The sequence below is a fragment of the Hylaeus anthracinus genome, unplaced genomic scaffold (assembly GCF_026225885.1).
Source record: "Hylaeus anthracinus isolate JK02 unplaced genomic scaffold, UHH_iyHylAnth1.0_haploid 11994, whole genome shotgun sequence".
NCBI classification, from domain to species: domain Eukaryota; kingdom Metazoa; phylum Arthropoda; class Insecta; order Hymenoptera; family Colletidae; genus Hylaeus; species Hylaeus anthracinus.
Genome location: NW_026534341.1, coordinates 7,881,035 through 7,898,852, shown reverse-complemented (window position 1 = coordinate 7,898,852; position 17,818 = coordinate 7,881,035). Strand labels below are relative to the sequence as shown.

Genomic DNA, 17,818 nt, shown 5'->3' with positions numbered 1-17,818 from the left:
TTATATGTATAGAGGTGGTTCGGTTTGCATTTGAAAGTTAAGGGTTGTCAATGAAATTGGTAGCGGAGCATTTTCTCAGTCCATTTAGAAGGGTGGTAAAACGAGCAACGTCGACGGAACGTTCGAGAAACCAGTGGTTTGTTTTGCACGCGTAAAAAACTGAGAGCACCTTGTTATCCAGTATTTTTCTCTCTGGCGGTCATTGATAAATGTATTATTAGCCGTCCCGTGGCACGAAATCTCTATTAGACCGACTAATCTATTTCGTTTCTCTGACGTTTACTCCGATCTACGTCTCGGAAGAAAATAGACCTCGGTCGTATAGGATGTACGTGTGCTGCGATTCGCGCTCAAATATCGGCTGGTTTCGTTTCCACTCGTCTAACATAAAATCGATGAATACCTTTGAAAAACAAAATATGAATTGCAAACTTTAATACAAGATTTATCCTACGTATCATTTCCATACAGCGTGTATATAAGGATATTTTATATTCTTGGTATCACTTTCAAATTCTGCAACAACAAGAGATGAGAACATTTTTACAGCATTATTATACCACAAGTAACCAATGAAAACTACATTTGAATTTGAATTCCACATACATCAAAGAACGAAACGCATACTTTAGCATAGTTGGTCAGAGTTCCATCTGACGCCGATAAAGAAACGAAATATACCCGTGCAAGCCTTGCGGAACACCTGTCCAACGTTCGAACAGGTATCGACGCGAAACGTTTCCAACGATCCGCTCCGATCGGCCAGCGGAGCGTATTTTTTCTTTTTTTTTCTTCCTTTCTGGTGCGCCCTTTTTCGAAGCCCGCTGCGTGGGCTGTCGGACGTCGTTGCGCGCATTAATCCGTGGTTTAGCGAACCAATTTAAATATCAGCGGCGCGCTCGACGCAATTTTATATCATTTCCGATATCATGTCCCTGTGTGGGTGTGTTTAACAGTACGCCCGCCCCTCTTTTCCCCCACCGAGACGAACCGTTACGCACCTCGACACGCGGATACCACGCTGCTGGGCTTTCGACGCGCGTCTCTCCTCCTGGTAGGGATGATAAATTCTTGCGAAAGATTGATTCATTGTTGTATAAATAATACACTGGATATTCATAGTTTATTCCGTCCAAGTTCAAACATTACCAAGTATCTTATCCTCCGGTCTCACATGTTCGATTTCGGGTGTGTGTAGGTACCAGAAAAATTCACTTATTTAGGAGTCCAATAATTTATCGTATGGCGTTATTATCCCTCTGCTGGGATTACTAGATAATATCAATACATATATACAGACACAACCATGTTAAGTAAAACCTAATCCACGACGACAATTCTGATCGAGAGAATTCTCATTATTTACCAAAATCCTTAAAGTTAAACAAACCTTTATCACGAATAACTAGTATGTTTCCATTATTCTAACAAAATTTTATCTAATATCAATTCGAAACCGAACATCCCCCTTTCGTGAACGTTTACGATCGATCCTCCTCTCCCCCCCTGACGGCGTGCATCGTCAGCAACGTCGTGGACCCCGTTTGGCGATGTCGCGTGCGATGATCGCCCGATACGCGTCGTTACGACGTACTTGCGGTACATCCCATGATGTTGCGATCGCGCATGTGCAATTGTGCATCACAGAGCGCCTTCATGCCCGCGCACGTGCGTGTGCATATACAGTGCCGGTCGCGCACAGGGTGGGACGGTGATCATGGCACGATTAGGGACGATTTGATTCCAAAAAACGAGATGATGATCACTCGACTGGATTTTGTATAGGTAGCCTTATTTCTTGAACAATCTCTGGAATTGAAGGTTGGATTCACGGGTTGATTATAATTGCAGTTCACGATCATTGTACTATAGTTTAACAAGGTTTAGTAGAACGTTCCCCACTCCAGGTTTTGGGTTCTCTGGAACATATAAAGAAATGATTAACACGAATGAAATCTATAACATGATATCATTGATATGTACCAGAGTTGGGCAAAATCTTCGGCTTCGACTAACCTGAAGTTTCCTATCTTGAACATTTTCCAAAGAAGTTCTTTACTTGTTCCTTTGTAGCGAGAAAAATGCTGTCCAATAACTACGACGAACGGCCTGTACATGGCCGACGGTGTTCGTGCCGGTACACCAGCTGTGGTCCGCTTCGCGAGGCTTCGCGAACAACGCGTGCATATGTACACGCTAGCGTATCCGTGCGCGAGAGCGAGTGCGCGAATCAGTGCGCACTCGAGTGCGTTTGTCTGTTGTCGAGGAACACCCGGTGCACGCAGTGCCGTAAATGCATCGCGTCGCACAACCGATATAGGCCGTGTTCCGTCCAAGCGATTTCGACGCCGATACTCGCAGCAACAAGTGAGATCTGGGCGCTCCTGGGAACGTGATAGAGCAGAATTATTATTATTATTAAAAGATGTGAACCTTCTGAGTGAGTTTGTAACGCGTAGGATGAAACTGATGGTGGAGGAAGATGCTAGGGGAAAGAATTAAAGTGAAAGAAGTCTGGTGTCTTCTTCGAGCGATTAGAAATTGGATAGAGGAAGGGTTGAGGCAGGAGAAATGAAAATTGAGGAATAGAAATATCTTTATCAGTACAAGTTTGAACTTAGATCGCGACTCATCGACTCCTATTAGTTCTAATTTCCTCAATTTTTAATTAAATACAAAGGGTTGAGTTTACACCAGGCAATAATTTTAATCGTTATTAACCCTTTGGTGAAATGTCGATATATTAGCGTGTGGCTTGAAAGTTACACGAACCCAGAGAAAGTTAATTCCGTTGTCGAAATTTTCATTTTTATGTGACCCGTAATGCATAGGCAGATGTGTTTTTTAATGGTTACCCATGGTATTTACGTTTGTCCCGTGTCTGGTTTGGGGGTGAACAGATCGTCGAACCGGTTCCAGCGGCTGGCGAACGTTTGTTGACGAATTGCATGTATCGATAATCGGCGGAACGGTGGCTTGTAACGGTGTACCGACAGCAAACGCGCTCGCGTCAAAGAGAGGTTATCAATGGCGTAGTATGCGAGGCCGTAGCTTTCAGCGGATGAATAAGTTATAGTCCCGAGGATGCTATAGTAATCGGCTGCTACAAAAACAGTATTGTTATGACTCGAGTAAGTGGGTGACGTCACTTATCACGGTCTCTTTCTTCGCTATTTATTGATACTCAACGCGGGTTTTAATGCCGCTTTCCGATGCTCCACTCCGACTTTTCTTACAAACCGGTCGGTCATTCGCCGATTTTCGCCTCTCCTCGAATCTTTTCAATTCCGATATATTACTTTTGCAGTCCTTGTTTTGTAATTTGAGAGGAGTACTATTTGTAGTTCGAATTGCTTGGTTGTTATTTCTACCTTTTTAAGGGTTGCATCACCGTTTGGAGCCAAAATCTCAATTGAAGCCACACACCCTAACATAGGCCTTGTTTGTCTTTAAAACAGAAGAATTTTTTCTCAGTCTTCCAAATCGCAATAAAGGGCCATTTTGGATGGTAGTGGGGTCGGTGCTCTAAGGCGTTTGGTGACGTTGACTCCAACTCAAAATTCCTGCTTCCTTAAGACAAAATAACCTTATCGTTAGGTCAATCACTCAAACTTCAACCCCTCAGTCTTCCTATTCGCGATAGAGTCCATTTTTGGAGCACCCAAGGTCCATTTTGGATGTCGATGATGGTGGTGCAGGGCGCCAGGACGTTCGACGACGCCGATGGCGGCATGCGCTGGTACTAGCGCGTGCATTCGTGCTCGCGCGTGTACGCGATTCGCTCGCGCGTGTGCGTGGGACCTTGAATCAAGCAGCCTTTGTCGCGAGAGTCGAGCGAGAGCGCGGGTGCGCGGGCGCTAGCCACCACGAGGTCGGCGAAAGTGTACCCGGAGCTTTTTTGCTCCGAACCGCCGCGAGAGGAGAGGCTTCTCTTTTTTATTCTCTCTCTTTCTCTCTCTCCGCTCTTTGCGTTTCCTTTTTTCGAGGTAGCGAAACGGGCACCGGCGCCATTTTTGCCCCTCGTCCGTAAACGCTGAAATTAGCGCGACGCGAAACGGTCGCGAAAAACAGGCCTTATCGCGGATTTACGCCTGCGGAAACGAAGATAAGGGGGAACGGGGCCCGAATAATAATCGTCCACCCGCTGACTCGAGCCGATTCTTTTTGCTGGTTGGCATCCTCCCCGGTGTCGTGGCTTCCTCGACGACGAAATCGGCCCGAATCCACTCTTCCTCCTTCCTACTGATAGATGGTGTAGTCCAACTCAGTGGCTCCCAACTTTTCTTGGCTTTAGGTCGTGTGAAAAGAGTGCATGGAATACTAATTCCGCACTGGGTAGATTTTGTTGTCTTTTTCGAAAAGGTACGTGTGCCATGTCTCACAGATTAAGTAACGAAATGGATTTTTGGAGCACATACGGTTTTGGAGTACACGAAACTAAAAATCCAGCATCGTTTATTGAAATAATCCTGGAGAAATCTTACGAGGAAGGGCTAGAAAGGGAAATTTGAAACATGGACCAATTGAATCAAAGATCACTTGCGCCACGTGTTAAGTTACTCACATGAACCTCTCTCCACGCCATGATAATGCGACGCGACGCTGAACTTGAGTGAAACAAAGAAGTTCGAGTCAGCCGTAACTGCTCGATACAGGCTGATAATAATGAGAAATCTGAGTGCGTAATCATGAAAACAATTTAATAATACAATTTTGCACATTCTGAGTATCGTATTTGTACTACATATCACAGGTGGGTGATAATAGAAATATCCCACCGATAATCCACACTTCAGGAGGTATCTACACAGCAGAAATAAAAAGAAATTGTTAAGTAAGCATAGGACGTTATTAGAAAGTTACAACAGGAAGAAGTACAATTTCTTAACAAAGTCAACCTTGCATTGACAAGAATAGCTGACATTTTGAAAGAGGTTATTAATAGGGAGCGATTAAGAGAATTTGTATCGATTACCTTCGACGATCTCAAGTCGGAGTCACACTTTGCATAATCAGATAGGTATCACCGACTTGTTCTCCCAGCTTAGTGTATTAACGAGTCTCTTAATGCTGTAATGGTTGTTAATAGTATAAATGCTTATATTTACTTTAAATACTCGTTACAAAAAAACGTAGGAAGGGGGACAATAATTTAGGAAAAAGTTTTTTAATTTCTTAGAACCATAAATCAGATACATATGAAGAAGTTTTATTCCCAAAATTGTCATTCTTCGACCCTGTTCTTTAGTTTGATGATTTCTACGCGCGAGGCATCACCGACATTAAATTTTATAGGGAATGATTCTCTTCCTAGCCACTATGTTGCATATATTCCACGCGGTTGGAGAATATTCCGCGCGCATAAAGGGCTCGGGCAGCTCGCGCGCAGTCTCGGTTGGCTCGGTTTTTTCGATGGCGCGCAACTCGTCGCCGTCTAATATTAATTCCAAGCGTGCGGAATCTCCGATCTCTTTCTGTCGGCCAGCTGGGTTTGTACACGCGCTTCTGGGAAACGGCGTCCTGCGTTCCAACCGACGAAAGAATCCGACGACGGGATATATCGTTCCTTCGGCGTCTGTCTCGACGCTTGCGGAGCCATTCCACGCGAAATCAGACACTTCTCGCAGCAAAATTTCAAATTTACCTCGAACCATTGTATCTTGTAGTAATTGGCTATGCTTAAACATGTAGTAGATATAAAAAGATACGGAAAATAATTGGGAAGAAATAATGAAGAGTAAGTAGAGTAAACAATGAATAGTAAACGGAGTAAAGAACGTAGTTTGAACGTTACTGATAAATATATGATTTCTTTCGTCAGAATTATTCAGAAATACAAGACTCGTAATTTTTGTAGCGCTTACAAAGCGTATGGTCGATTCGACGAAAGTGCAACGACGAGAGGCGCCAGCTGTTTTTGCAGAAATTTCGTCGCGTTATCCGTGCACATTCAATTCCATGGAATGCTCCACCAGAACGGAAAATAAAATAAGAATTTGATGAATTTTTTGGGGTGAAATTTTAGATGAAATTCTACAATAGCATAATTGCAATTAAACTTGAAATAGTCTCTTTTAAGTTTCCACCACGACAGCCTCCTCTTGTTACTAAAAACCAAAATTCTCAACCTTCTTTATACTTACTCTAAAGCCTCCGCTTAATCTATACTTTTCCAATTTTCTGAAATATCCAACCCCCTGCAACCCCCTGAGAAAGTCTGCTCCGCTTATTTTTTCGACGCCAACGTTTTCCTTTTGCAAGAAAACGGAGAAGCACTCAGAAGATAGCTTTAATTTATATCTCGCGCTGGCAGGATCGCTCGAAACGATAAAATATCTCGCAGAAGTTGGAAAGTTTCGCGCCAGCTCGGCAAGACACACGCCGGATCGATTTCAGCCGCGATTCCAACTAGCCATAGCAATTTATATCTGCTCGGGCATGTGCCACCGGGACACGGATTACCGACTTCTTCGAATTTCTTTCCGTGCGCGATGACTTTTTATCGAAGGGAACGCAGCCGAACGCCAAAGCCGGCGCTCGTGCGCTATCAGCGCAGCGAGTTTCGCGACCTTTAAAGACTAAAGTTCGCGGTATTCAGTCTAGACTAGATTTATGGACCTCTAGGAAAGTTCAATCGCCTGTGGGCTGCGCGCTGATCTCTCGTGCAGGTGTTTCGACATCAAACCTAGCAGCCTCGTCTCGTGTCTTCGATTTCTAACAGGCAATTAGTCTCTCCATCAGATCGAAGCAACGTTTTGCTTCTGCGGAATAAATATTTCATTCATCTCGTTAGTATATTCTTAATTTATCAAACGGGTTAATTTTTTAAATTAAGAGGTATAGTATTATCTTATTATTCTGACTGCGTATAATTCGCGATCATTGGCTTTTTCTGGTTCGTGCTACACTTCATCGTTTCGCGCTGGCATACGTCAATAGGCGTGGCGTTTGGAACAAACGATCGGTCTGTTTTCTCGTTGAATGACTCGCGTAACGCTCGTTAGCGTCGATAGCGGTTTCCTCGATTTTTACGCTTTGTAGAGAAGCGCAGATATGTCAAAAATTCGAGTATTAAAATCCTTACTAAAAACTCTTCTTATCAAACACTCACTTAGTATTTTAAAAGAAGTGCATTTGTATGTAATTACATTTCTTTCTTGTAATCGATTCATTTCTGGAGCTTCCACTATAAATTCTCGTTTTCTATCGCACAACGAAAAATAAGCAACGGAGTTTTCAATTCAGAACCAAAAAGGCTGAAGCCCTTCCTCTTCGGATAACTTTCATTATACTCATACCCCTTGCATTTTCTAAATACCTCCGTCAAATCTCCATGTTTCGATCTCTAAACGCCTTACTTGATCAATCTAAACTCTCAGAATTACGCGGCGAAGTACCCAAAAATTCCCACTCCTCGACGAAGTAGTTTCAAAGTCACCGCTTATAATCGTGGAACCCGAACCTCGGAGGTCAACGAACCCTCGCCCTAAGCGTTCACTCCTAAGCCACCAAAGGATCCCTTCAGTCTTGCCGAGCATCTCGTCCTAATCGTCCCTCGACACCCTCTCGCGAGGCAACGCGCGGCGTCGAGCGCGTCGAAGCGTGGGCGGGAAACGGCACGCGCGTCTAGCGGGATTTTCGCGGTTTAATTCGCGCGCTGCTCCGGCGGGAAGGGAAAGTGCAGGTGAAACGACAGTACAAGTTTCCAACGATAGCGAAAGCTCCGGGCGGCCACAGCTGTAGTAAAGCTATTAGAGAGAGTTTTGCGGCGGGAGACGCGCGGGGGTGGGTGCAAATGGGGGTTGGAAAAGCGCCCGTGAGATAGCGAGAGCTGTTGCACTCTATGTACCAGGTATTATGTACATCCACCGCTTTGCAAAAGCGACCAGCCCGTGTTTGCGTGTGTTTCCGTGCGGACGTGGATGCATTGGAGTGACACGGCTCACGCGTGTGCAGATGTACGTGTTACAGAGTTCAGGTTGCGCGAGTAGCGCGTGCTACGTGCGCCACGAACGGGATGGAGAAGGACAGAGGGATGAAGGGGGCTAAATGGCGGTCGATATCTCACGGAGGACCAACATCGAGGCCTCCGTTTTCGACGATGGCTAGGAACCTCTTCCGAACAACGCTCTCGTCGAATCGAGCAATTGAATGGGGATTTCGGGGGTGATTAAACGTCGAGGGCGTGGGAAGGTCAATCGTTGATCACCGGGAAGAGATACACGCTCGTTAAAGGGCGGGATAGTTCTTTGGGATTGTGGATAGATTGGAGGGACGTGATAGCAGTGGCTGGGTGGAATTCAGATGAACTATATTAGAGATACTGAATAGTTGGTTTTATTACTAAATTAATCTCTTTTAATCGTAGCTTTAGATCCTCTTCGGAATCTTGGAAAGTTAACGAGGAATCTAGGAATGATTTTGAGGGAGAATTTATTGGTTACATTTATGCAGTCAAGTGATCTGGAAACAGTAATGAAATAATGAAAAATAATTAAAATAATAAAACTGTCTAGAATACTCGTACAATTTTCGAAACTAATTAGCAACACCAACGAAATAAAATTAGACAATCCAACGCAACAGGACCAACCACATTTTTCTATCTGTCCAGCAGCAGCCTCTGGAACCACGCTGATTTTCATCAACGTTTTCCCGATGACTCCACAGGTGTCACTCGCAAAGCTTCTCCGTAGTACAGTTGTCTACTAAAACTCACCGAAGCCCTTCAAGGGTCAGTCGAGCGTCGATGATTCATTACTATCTAGCCCAAAGAGTTTTGTAATAATTTGCCTCGGAATTAAACGAGCCGCGATATACGAGATCAAAACGTGTCGTGTTCAGTCTGTTTAGTAATTACGTTCTTCGAGAATTAATCATTTTGTTTAAATCTCTAGCAACTCACTTTAAAGTCCTGATACTCCAAATTCTCATAATTGCTTGATGTAAAACGTCGACTGCCAGCTAAAGCATGAAATCAAAGCTAAAGAACACTGACGTAGGTCATATTTTTATACGCTACAAAAGGCCTAAACCTTGCACCAACTATCTACCTCGTTTATTTGATTCATCAACTCACTTTCAAGCTTGTCTTAACAAGTGTTGCTCGATTCGCGCGAGCGTCGAATGCCAGGATCTAAAAGGCGTGAACGTTTAGGGGAAAGGGAAAGGAGAGACGCGAAGAGCTCGTAGCCATCGTCACTGGCTCTAAGCAACGTGAATGAACCGTCCAGGGACTAGGGCACAACATTCGCGGGTATCAAAGCGAGCGAGTAGGTGTGCAGACACGCCGAACGTAATAGTAACCTTGGCTTAGCGATGGTCACGTTATGGTAACGTCTATGACACGTTCCCACGTAGTCGCGTGTCACGTTCTCGCTCACGATCGCCTCACGTGACCACGGCGAACCGAGAGGACTCGATAAATATCCCTCATCGTCGCGTTTGTGCTCCCATTTTTTATCTCAACATTATCGCTGTAAAAATAAAAAAAATTCACTGGTCACTATTCAATAAAAAAATAAATTTCTGCCTAAGATACAGAATATTCTACAGAATCTTGACGTGTGAGAGAGGATAGCGTGAACGATAGTAGAGAGTATGAGACGCGTAGCGCGATATTTTACTGCAAACGAAATCGTGTGTTCCTCGGTTTCTAACATAAACGTACCGTTTTCTGTTTCAGATCGTACAAATCAACCGCCTTCTAACAAGCCACATTAACCTCAAGTGATTTCTATTTTCTTACGAAGCGCGAAAGAAGTAATTAGTGTGTTTATATCGACGTAAATGGGAAGGATAAACAAAACGAGAAAAGAAAAAAAAAATATTCCAAGAGCTTAGGTTCGAGAAGAAGAGGAAGACGACAAAGGATTAAGAGCTATAGTATCTAATTAGTGTACAAATTATATCCGAAGTAAATAACAAAAAGTAAACAAAAATAAAAAGTCCGCCAGTGCCAAATCAAATAGACGAAAGGGAAACAAGTAACGATCGTTAAGCGAGCAAACAAAAAGGAAGAGGAAAGACAAACGAGCTAAAGAAGAAAAAGAGAAGGAAAAAAAACGGAAAACGCTGAAACGATACGAAAGATAGTATAAAAACTGCGCGATAAAGGGGGGAAACCGTAAACCAAAGAATCTACCATTTCATTTTTCTACTAATCACTCAGCAAGTAACGATACTCACTAACCAGCGAGGGGGACGCATCGTCGATCTCTTCGCGAGCAGATATAAATTAAGAGCAAACCGACCGACAAAGTTTTTTCTAAGCTATATAGAAGTTTTAATTAAGCACTAAGTAAGGGTTAACAATTTGAAGAAAAAGAAAAGAAAAGCGAAAAGAACGCACCCACCGAGCGAGTGTCTATCGGGAAGTCCCATCCAAAGCGAGTGCAGACGGAGGAAACGCAGGTCGCCCTATATATCCAGAGACACGGGGGGACTCGCGCATAATTACTCCCAGAGAAACCGATCTACTTCAGTTCGTAGCCTAAACCTGTTGAGTACAAACGACAGAAATAGAGTTATAGAGATAGAGAGTGGTAGAGGTAGAGGAGCAAGCGAGCAAGTGAGGATACGAGCGTGTGCGCGAGAGATAGAGATAAAGCTAAGAGGGCAAACTATAGAAGGGAGGATTAATCGAGGGAAGACGGGTACAAGTGATAGAGTCAGGAAGAATTCTACCTAGAGAAGGAGAAAATTTGACGCGTACCAAGAAGATATCAGAGTACATGTGATAATACCGAGGAGCCAATCAGCCGAGGCAAATAAATCAGCGTAGCCATTCGAACGTTCCTCCTAGAGGAATTCTTCCAGTAAAAGTAACTTGGCGAATTGCGATCCCGATCCAAGCCAGATGTCAGGGTGCTGCGAGCGGTCGATCCGGCTAACGAGCGTCCAGTCACGATCCTAGAGGGATCGAGGGGTCGTGTTCCGCGAGCGAGGTGTTCCATTCAACCAGAGGAGACAACGAAGCAACCTAGTGGAACGGTAACGCGAACCTCCTGCGAGCAGGGGGCTCGAGTCGCGATGACGCGACGGGGAAGATGAGCACAGAGGTAACGAAGGAGGTCGGCGCCACCGAGAGGGTAGCAGGTAGCCCTCCGGCGGCGGTAGCGACCTCGCCGAGCTCGGTTGGTCCGGGTGATCCGGCGCGGCACCTGCCGCCGTTCAGCAGCTTCGCCGGGGACAACGCGATGGACAGCTCGACGACACTGACCACTCTTCACCCACAGGACGTGGGGCTGGGTCTGACGTCCTCCTGGGACTACTACGAGGGCCTGACCGGCCGACTGATCGACTCTCGCGGCGAGGTAGTGCTGGCCAGCCAGTACAGGCCCTGGGAGTCGAAAAACGCCGGCGGTGGACCTGGCGAGGGTCTGCCAAGCTTCGCCAGCCAATTCACAGCTCCCAGCGAAGCCGAACCCCAATTGACGGCGCTCACTCCATTGTCGCCAGCCTCGATATCGCACTCGCCACCTGTCACGTCGGCCGTCGGGTTGCCCAGCTTCCACACGCTCGGAACACCGCTACCGGCGCCTCATCCGCACAGAGGTAGCGTTGGGTATCCCCTGGTGCCCGCGCCCGTCCAGGCCAGAGAGGTGCCCGCCCTTCAGCAGCAGCTACTAGATGAGAGGCACATACAATTGCTAGGCTCGAGCCCCGTCCAGGCGTTCCCGCCACCGCCCCCGGGACACCCCCATCACACCGTGCTGACGGTGGTCAAGCCTGAGTACCCGCAGTTGCATCACGCCAACTTCCAGAACCCGATGTCCACGGTACTCGACTCCACGCCCACGTCCAGGCCGATCGGGATCGACGGCCGCAAGAAGGAACGTAGAAAAATACGCGCCGGCTCCATGGAGTCGGAGGACAGCGCTGGAGCAGGGAACGTGGAGAGCTCGGGGCAAGTGGCCGCCGTTTCCTCGACGGCGAACAGAGGACCGCATCACATGGGCGGAGGGATGACGGATCCCGACGGGGACGGCGGACTCAGCGACAAACCGGCCAAGAAGAAGCGCAAAAGGTGCGGGGAGTGCATCGGTTGCCAACGCAAGGACAACTGCGGGGACTGCGCGCCCTGCAGAAACGACAAGAGCCACCAGATCTGCAAGATGAGGCGGTGCGAGAAACTCACCGAGAAAAAGGTCAGTGGAGCCTTTGTTTCAGCTTCTGTTTCGGGGGTCCTTTTAGGGTAGACAGGATAGATGGTGAACGAGGTCCTTTAGGTCATGTGTCTTGTCGATTGGACTAGCTCTACAGGTTGCTATTAGAAAGTTTCGTCCCTTGGTACGGTAGGACCTCGGGTGTTGCAAGGCAATGGGGCTGAAGTTCTTGCACTACCCAAGACTTAACTACTATCGCTCAATTTAAATATTATTGTTTACGTCTTCTCTATAATTATCAGATAGCAACGGCAATACGCCCTAGGAAATAATCAAGGTTCTACCGTACCATAGAGTAAGATGCTTGCGCCTTATGTTTACATCACAAGCTAGACAAAATTAATTTCGTCTTCTCCGTGGATCGACGTCGTTGGCTTGGTCCAAATTCGGGAAAATGCTGGTGCACGCGCGCACTAGGGAAAGGGTGTGAATCGCGGAGACCGGCAGGGGTGGAGGATAAACGCTGACACAACCGCGTTATAGAATGGCGTGTGTATATATAGTCTGAACTTGGCCCCGATGCCTGAATGTGCTGAGAATCCCAGAGGGAAATACAGAAATACAGATAACCGAGGTGGTTTATTATTGTAGCGACATTGAATAGGGGGTTGGTGGGTTGACTGCCTCGTTGGCTGGCGCTGGCGGCTGGCTGTTCGGCTGCTCTCTCGCTTTTCCCAGCGACGGATACGAACCCCATATGCGAATGCTCCGACAAACAATTTGAGTCATCGATGTCCAAATTTATTTTAAAAAGGGTCCCCTCTGGAAAAAACGAAAGAAAAAATTTGTATTGTTTTTATTGTAATTCGGTCAAAATCGAATTGGTTGATTAAGATCTTTATTCAAATGTGTTAACAAATTATTACTTATGATATTCGTTGCGCTGGAAACATTCAAAAAATATTTATTGTACATAACATATAAATTTCTTTTGCAATCAAAATAGGAAATATTTGTGTACATCCCAGTGAAATATTTTGAACGATCGCAAAGGTTTGCACTCCTCGAGAGGTGCAATAAATAAAAAAATGCCTCGCCACCCAATCAAGAAAACTACTCTAATTTCAAAGGATCGTAAAGTCAGCGGCTGCGATAGTTCGAGCTCGTTTTGAAAACTTGGAGCACGAGGTCGTTGTACCCTGACGCGAGTCAATTTAATGGCAAAGTCGCGAGGCAGCTCTCTGCGTGAGTGAACGAGCATGTGTGGTACGTGCATTGCTATGCAACAAACAGCCGCGGTTGGCGGCGGCTCGTAAGCAGCTCTGCTTATCGTAGGGCAAGTTCAAGGCTCGTCGCGGGTCATAATAATCGCGTATCGAACTGCGGCTCGTTCGGAAACAAACGTGTTGTTTGCTGTCGATACAACCCAATACCTCGCCCCGTCTACGCGATAAACGCTCGCGCGTCTGACAATTAAAAACGAATCGATTCCACTCATTGTTCTTTTCCTGTTATTTAAGAGCAGTGGAGTTTCTACATTTTTCACGGGTAGATTGTTTTTCTTGGTATACTTTTGCAAATATAAATGCCTCGATGATTTGTTGATATTCAGCAAGTTTTGAGGTTGAAGCACTGGATTTCGAGTTTTTTTTTTTGTAGTTTACGTTTCCTTCTGTTAGTGTAAAACATTTCTAAACTCGTGCTTACCGTGGCAAATACATTTAGGATGAATATCGAGTTCGAGGCTTTTAGATGCTTCTTCTTAAAGACGCGATACTGCTTCTTGTATTTCGATGTTTGTTGCAACAAATGGAGTAGCTTCTGGCCTTCTTTTTCGGATCTGGAAAATTTTATCATCCAATGGACCTGGAAGATTTTGATCCCACGTACTTCTCTCGCTCTTGGGTTTTATCGTGCCACTTTCCAAGCTGACCTTAAGTGAGTCACTGACAGCTATTGTCGTGACTTTCACGGACAGTTGTGCGTAGGCAGACCGCATCTCGTGATGAGCCGCGATTAAACGAGAAAATTGTTGTTCCGCTCGATGATAGCCTGTCGACTGAAAATAACATGCGATTCTCTCTCGAAGTCGATCGCTGGCTAGCGACTCTGTCACGATATCGGAGACTCACCTTAACCGCCGCCACCATTATAATCCTGACGGACGATTATGATAAAAACCTCTCCTTTTTACGCCTTATTAAAACGGAGACGCGGCGTCTGGCCTCGAGGTGATCATAATTACAACGGAATTGCCGAGCAATGCCGTCGAGCGGCGACGTTTCCTTCCCATCTAGCGTGAAATGTTTCTTATTAAATGCTCTTGGAGCAAATTCTTCTTTCCATTTAATTTGGTAATCGTCGAGGAAACCAGAATTTTCGTTGCAGGTTGAAACTGTAGACATTTCATTGGAATGCAGACTGTTTCAGAGCGTAGATGAATAATATCTCGAAATGCCAAGGGTAGATTTATGAATAGCTCCAAAAAATTGAGTTTTCTTGAATGAAAATTCCAAAAATTAAACATCAGAACGTTAATACAATTTAAAGACTGTGCTTAACAAAGACCCTTTGCATTACTCATCAAAGGATCACTGTCCAATACACTACGTGTGTGTACTCTAGTGATACTAAAAGCACATATTACATTAAATTATTGAAAAAATTGACAAGAATAGTTGGTCTCGGTTTCTTCGCTCAGGAATTCGATTCATCCAATTCACAGTCCGCTCGAAACGTTCACAACGTCCTCCCCAATGGAAATCGGGGTGCACGGGAGCCTACAAAGGAAAAACTGGAAGAGAAACGCGAGTGATAGATGCGAAACACCGGCACGAGCCGAAGACCATGCAGAGGCCCGCCGTCACAACAACCCGCACCCTTCCAGATCTTAACACCCTCTTTATCCCGAGGGAAAGCCTCCCCCCTGTCTTACTGCTCGCGAAACAAGCGGCCACCCTTCGAGTTCATCGTACACCTGCCGTCGAGAGCCCGTCCGACGATGCCCCAATTTTTATCGTTTTTCTGGCTGTTTTGACCCGATTCCCCGACGCGAGGGAGACTTCCTTCATCCTTGCGCGCTTTTCCGGATCAATGGGAGCATTCTCTCTTATTTTTGGGGGAATTCTGAATATTCATTTAGCAATTGGTGGTGGGTGGAAGCATTCCTCTTGAGTACCAAGTAGGGTAATCCAATCGAGATATTTTGTGCGTATCTTTGCAGTTCAGAAAAGTTCATTTATGAGTCGAAATTCAATTTTCTGCCCTTTTGATAATTAAAAAAGAAAAATATAAGATAGAAGCAGAACTTAAAATAAATATGAATATCCCACTGTTTGAGAACAAGATCCATCCCCAGCAGTAAACTACCTCCAGAGCACTCCTACACCTGCTTCTTACGCATACAAAGCAATCATGCTAAACGAAAAACATTCGTTGTTCGGTATTCCGTGCGTAGAAGTGTTCTCGAAGGGTGTAACTCCGCGATTCGAGAGGAGGAATCGCGATCCGCGATTGGCATCATTGCCCTCGCCCTCCGACATCGAGTCGACCCTTCAAAACGTTTGACGGTTGGCGGGCTTCGTTGCAATTGGATCGATACGCGGGCACAACTCCCCTGGGGAATCGTGGGTCTGCGCGAACCGGTTAATTGGCCGCGTCGTCGGTTCTTCGTGCCAAGGTTATGACGACGCGCTGAGTTATCGTCGGGGCGGCGAATGCTCGCCCATGCCGCACCGAAAGACGCGTCGACGCCCACGCGACCGCTTACGCGGGTGTTACGTACGCGTTACGTTGCCGCGGGACGGTGGCCATTCACACGTGCTTGTCGCCAATTACACGGGGAAAGGGGGAGGTGACGGATAAAGTCGTCGTTTTTTATACGATCCTCTTCGTATCTTAGTTGTCCTTAATGTGATGCAATCTCCATCTCTTTGGAATGATAATGGCGTTGATGGTGACAATGATAAAGGGATTTTAATTTGGAATTCATTTTCTTTTGTTTGTATTTTATTGGGGTTGTTATAGTCCCCTTTTCCGGAGACTTTGTAACTTCAATGGAGAGGCGATCAGAAATCTTTCTGTTTTTATTGTTACACCCGACATTTTCCCCCCTTTTAGACAAGAACTTGTCTCCCTCATCGCGACAAATGCATTACTGATAAGAGACAAGTGAATGAATGTTCATGTGCTCCTGTTCGGTGGAAAGCAAGTATCGGGAAATGTAGGTTTGTGTTCGACGCTCGAGCGACGCCATAATAGGGACGTTCCCGTCATTTGCAACCGAATCGAAATCCTCTCCAGGGCTGTTGGCGTATCGGGATTCAATTCGAAGTACGCAATTTGCCGCGCAATTGGGTCCCAGCGATGCGACGCGTACGCTCGCATCCAGGACACGAGTGTTTCCCGATTGATCGTGTCGAGGCCAAGGGCAGAGGGAAAACTACTAGATCCTGCGTGACCTACGCGGTACCAGCGCAGCTGAGCGATGCGATAAAGAACATCACGGTTCACTTTTTTTTTTTATTTCGAAACCCACAAATACTTGCAATATCAAAATTGCACATTGTACGTTTTACATGTTTAGTTCCAGAAATAAAAAGTAGAAACTTAACAGTCTTGCGTTCCCGAAATTTCGGTTTTTTGATGGGTCGGTGGATCCTCACGTGGGTGGATCCTCCTATCTGGATAGGATTGGTAAATTTTAAAGAAGTTGCAAAAACAAGCACAACCACGAGTGTTGGGGTACATAATATCTAATTGTATAGAAACAAAGTTTAAGCCCCGTAGGAAGTTTCACATATTAATCCGGCAGTCAACGTGTTAAAATTTAATTGAACGTTGGGAAAATGGACTTTCGTTATTTTCGCCTAATTTTCGAAGACGAGTATATGCTCCCTGCGCAGCGAAAGGGTTAATAACTATCGCGGTTACGCGAACAATGGGAGGTACCACGTGCGTCCAGCATCGCGGTTCGCTTGTTTCCACGTGCAGTTCGTCATTGTTGTTTTCGTGGTTCGTTTCACTTTCCAAGGGCGTGGAAAAATGTGAATGAGCCTTTCATCGCGATACGCTATTTCCCGCGGCCGCGAGGAGCGACAGAGTTGATTGGCCTGATGGACGATAACCCTGAGCAGTCAGGCAATTGTGTCCGGTCATCGTGCGGTTATCGGTTTCGCGAATAACGCCGCGGATCGACTCGACGTCTTCGACAGAGATGGGCGAAATTTTATTAGAATAATTGATAACGGATAAAAACAACGCGTGACGCGTGTGTTCGTTTCGCGAGCGTTATCGACGAGTTTCTCTCCGTTCCACGTGAGATACGATTTATAGGATCGATAATTTGGCAACGCGAACCTATATTAATAAATAGACTGCGGATTTTATGCATTAATGAAATGAAAAAATAGAAAAATGTATGTTAATATGCAACATATACGCAGGATAGTGATTCATAAGTAAACATAGCAATATTAATATTTCATTTTGCGTAAGTGCACGTGTTCTAGATATGTTTATCGTCTGTTTTTCATACTCGCATACGCTATAAATGTATCAAATCCACATGTCTATTAATAACTAATCATATGTTGTATTAATCATTGCCTCCTGAAGAGTGTCTTCGTAGCTCGAGTCGAAGAGTATCATAACAAATTACAACGTACTGCTCAAAAGGTACAAAAAATAGCTTTATCAGTTAATAACTCGTG

General features: G+C 45.5%; 1 protein-coding gene across 6 annotated transcripts in view; it reads left to right on the top strand.

The window, feature by feature from the left end:
• LOC128888913 (methylcytosine dioxygenase TET-like) overlaps positions 1-17,818 on the top strand; it is a 117,577-nt gene that overhangs the window by 6,339 nt on the left and 93,420 nt on the right. For all 6 annotated transcript variants that reach the window (XM_054146124.1, XM_054146125.1, XM_054146120.1 and 3 more), the window contains one exon: positions 9,686-12,149. In XM_054146124.1, the coding sequence (XP_054002099.1) occupies positions 11,049-12,149 (1,101 nt within the window). In that variant the 5' untranslated portion in view covers positions 9,686-11,048. The remainder of the gene's footprint in view (positions 1-9,685; positions 12,150-17,818) is intronic.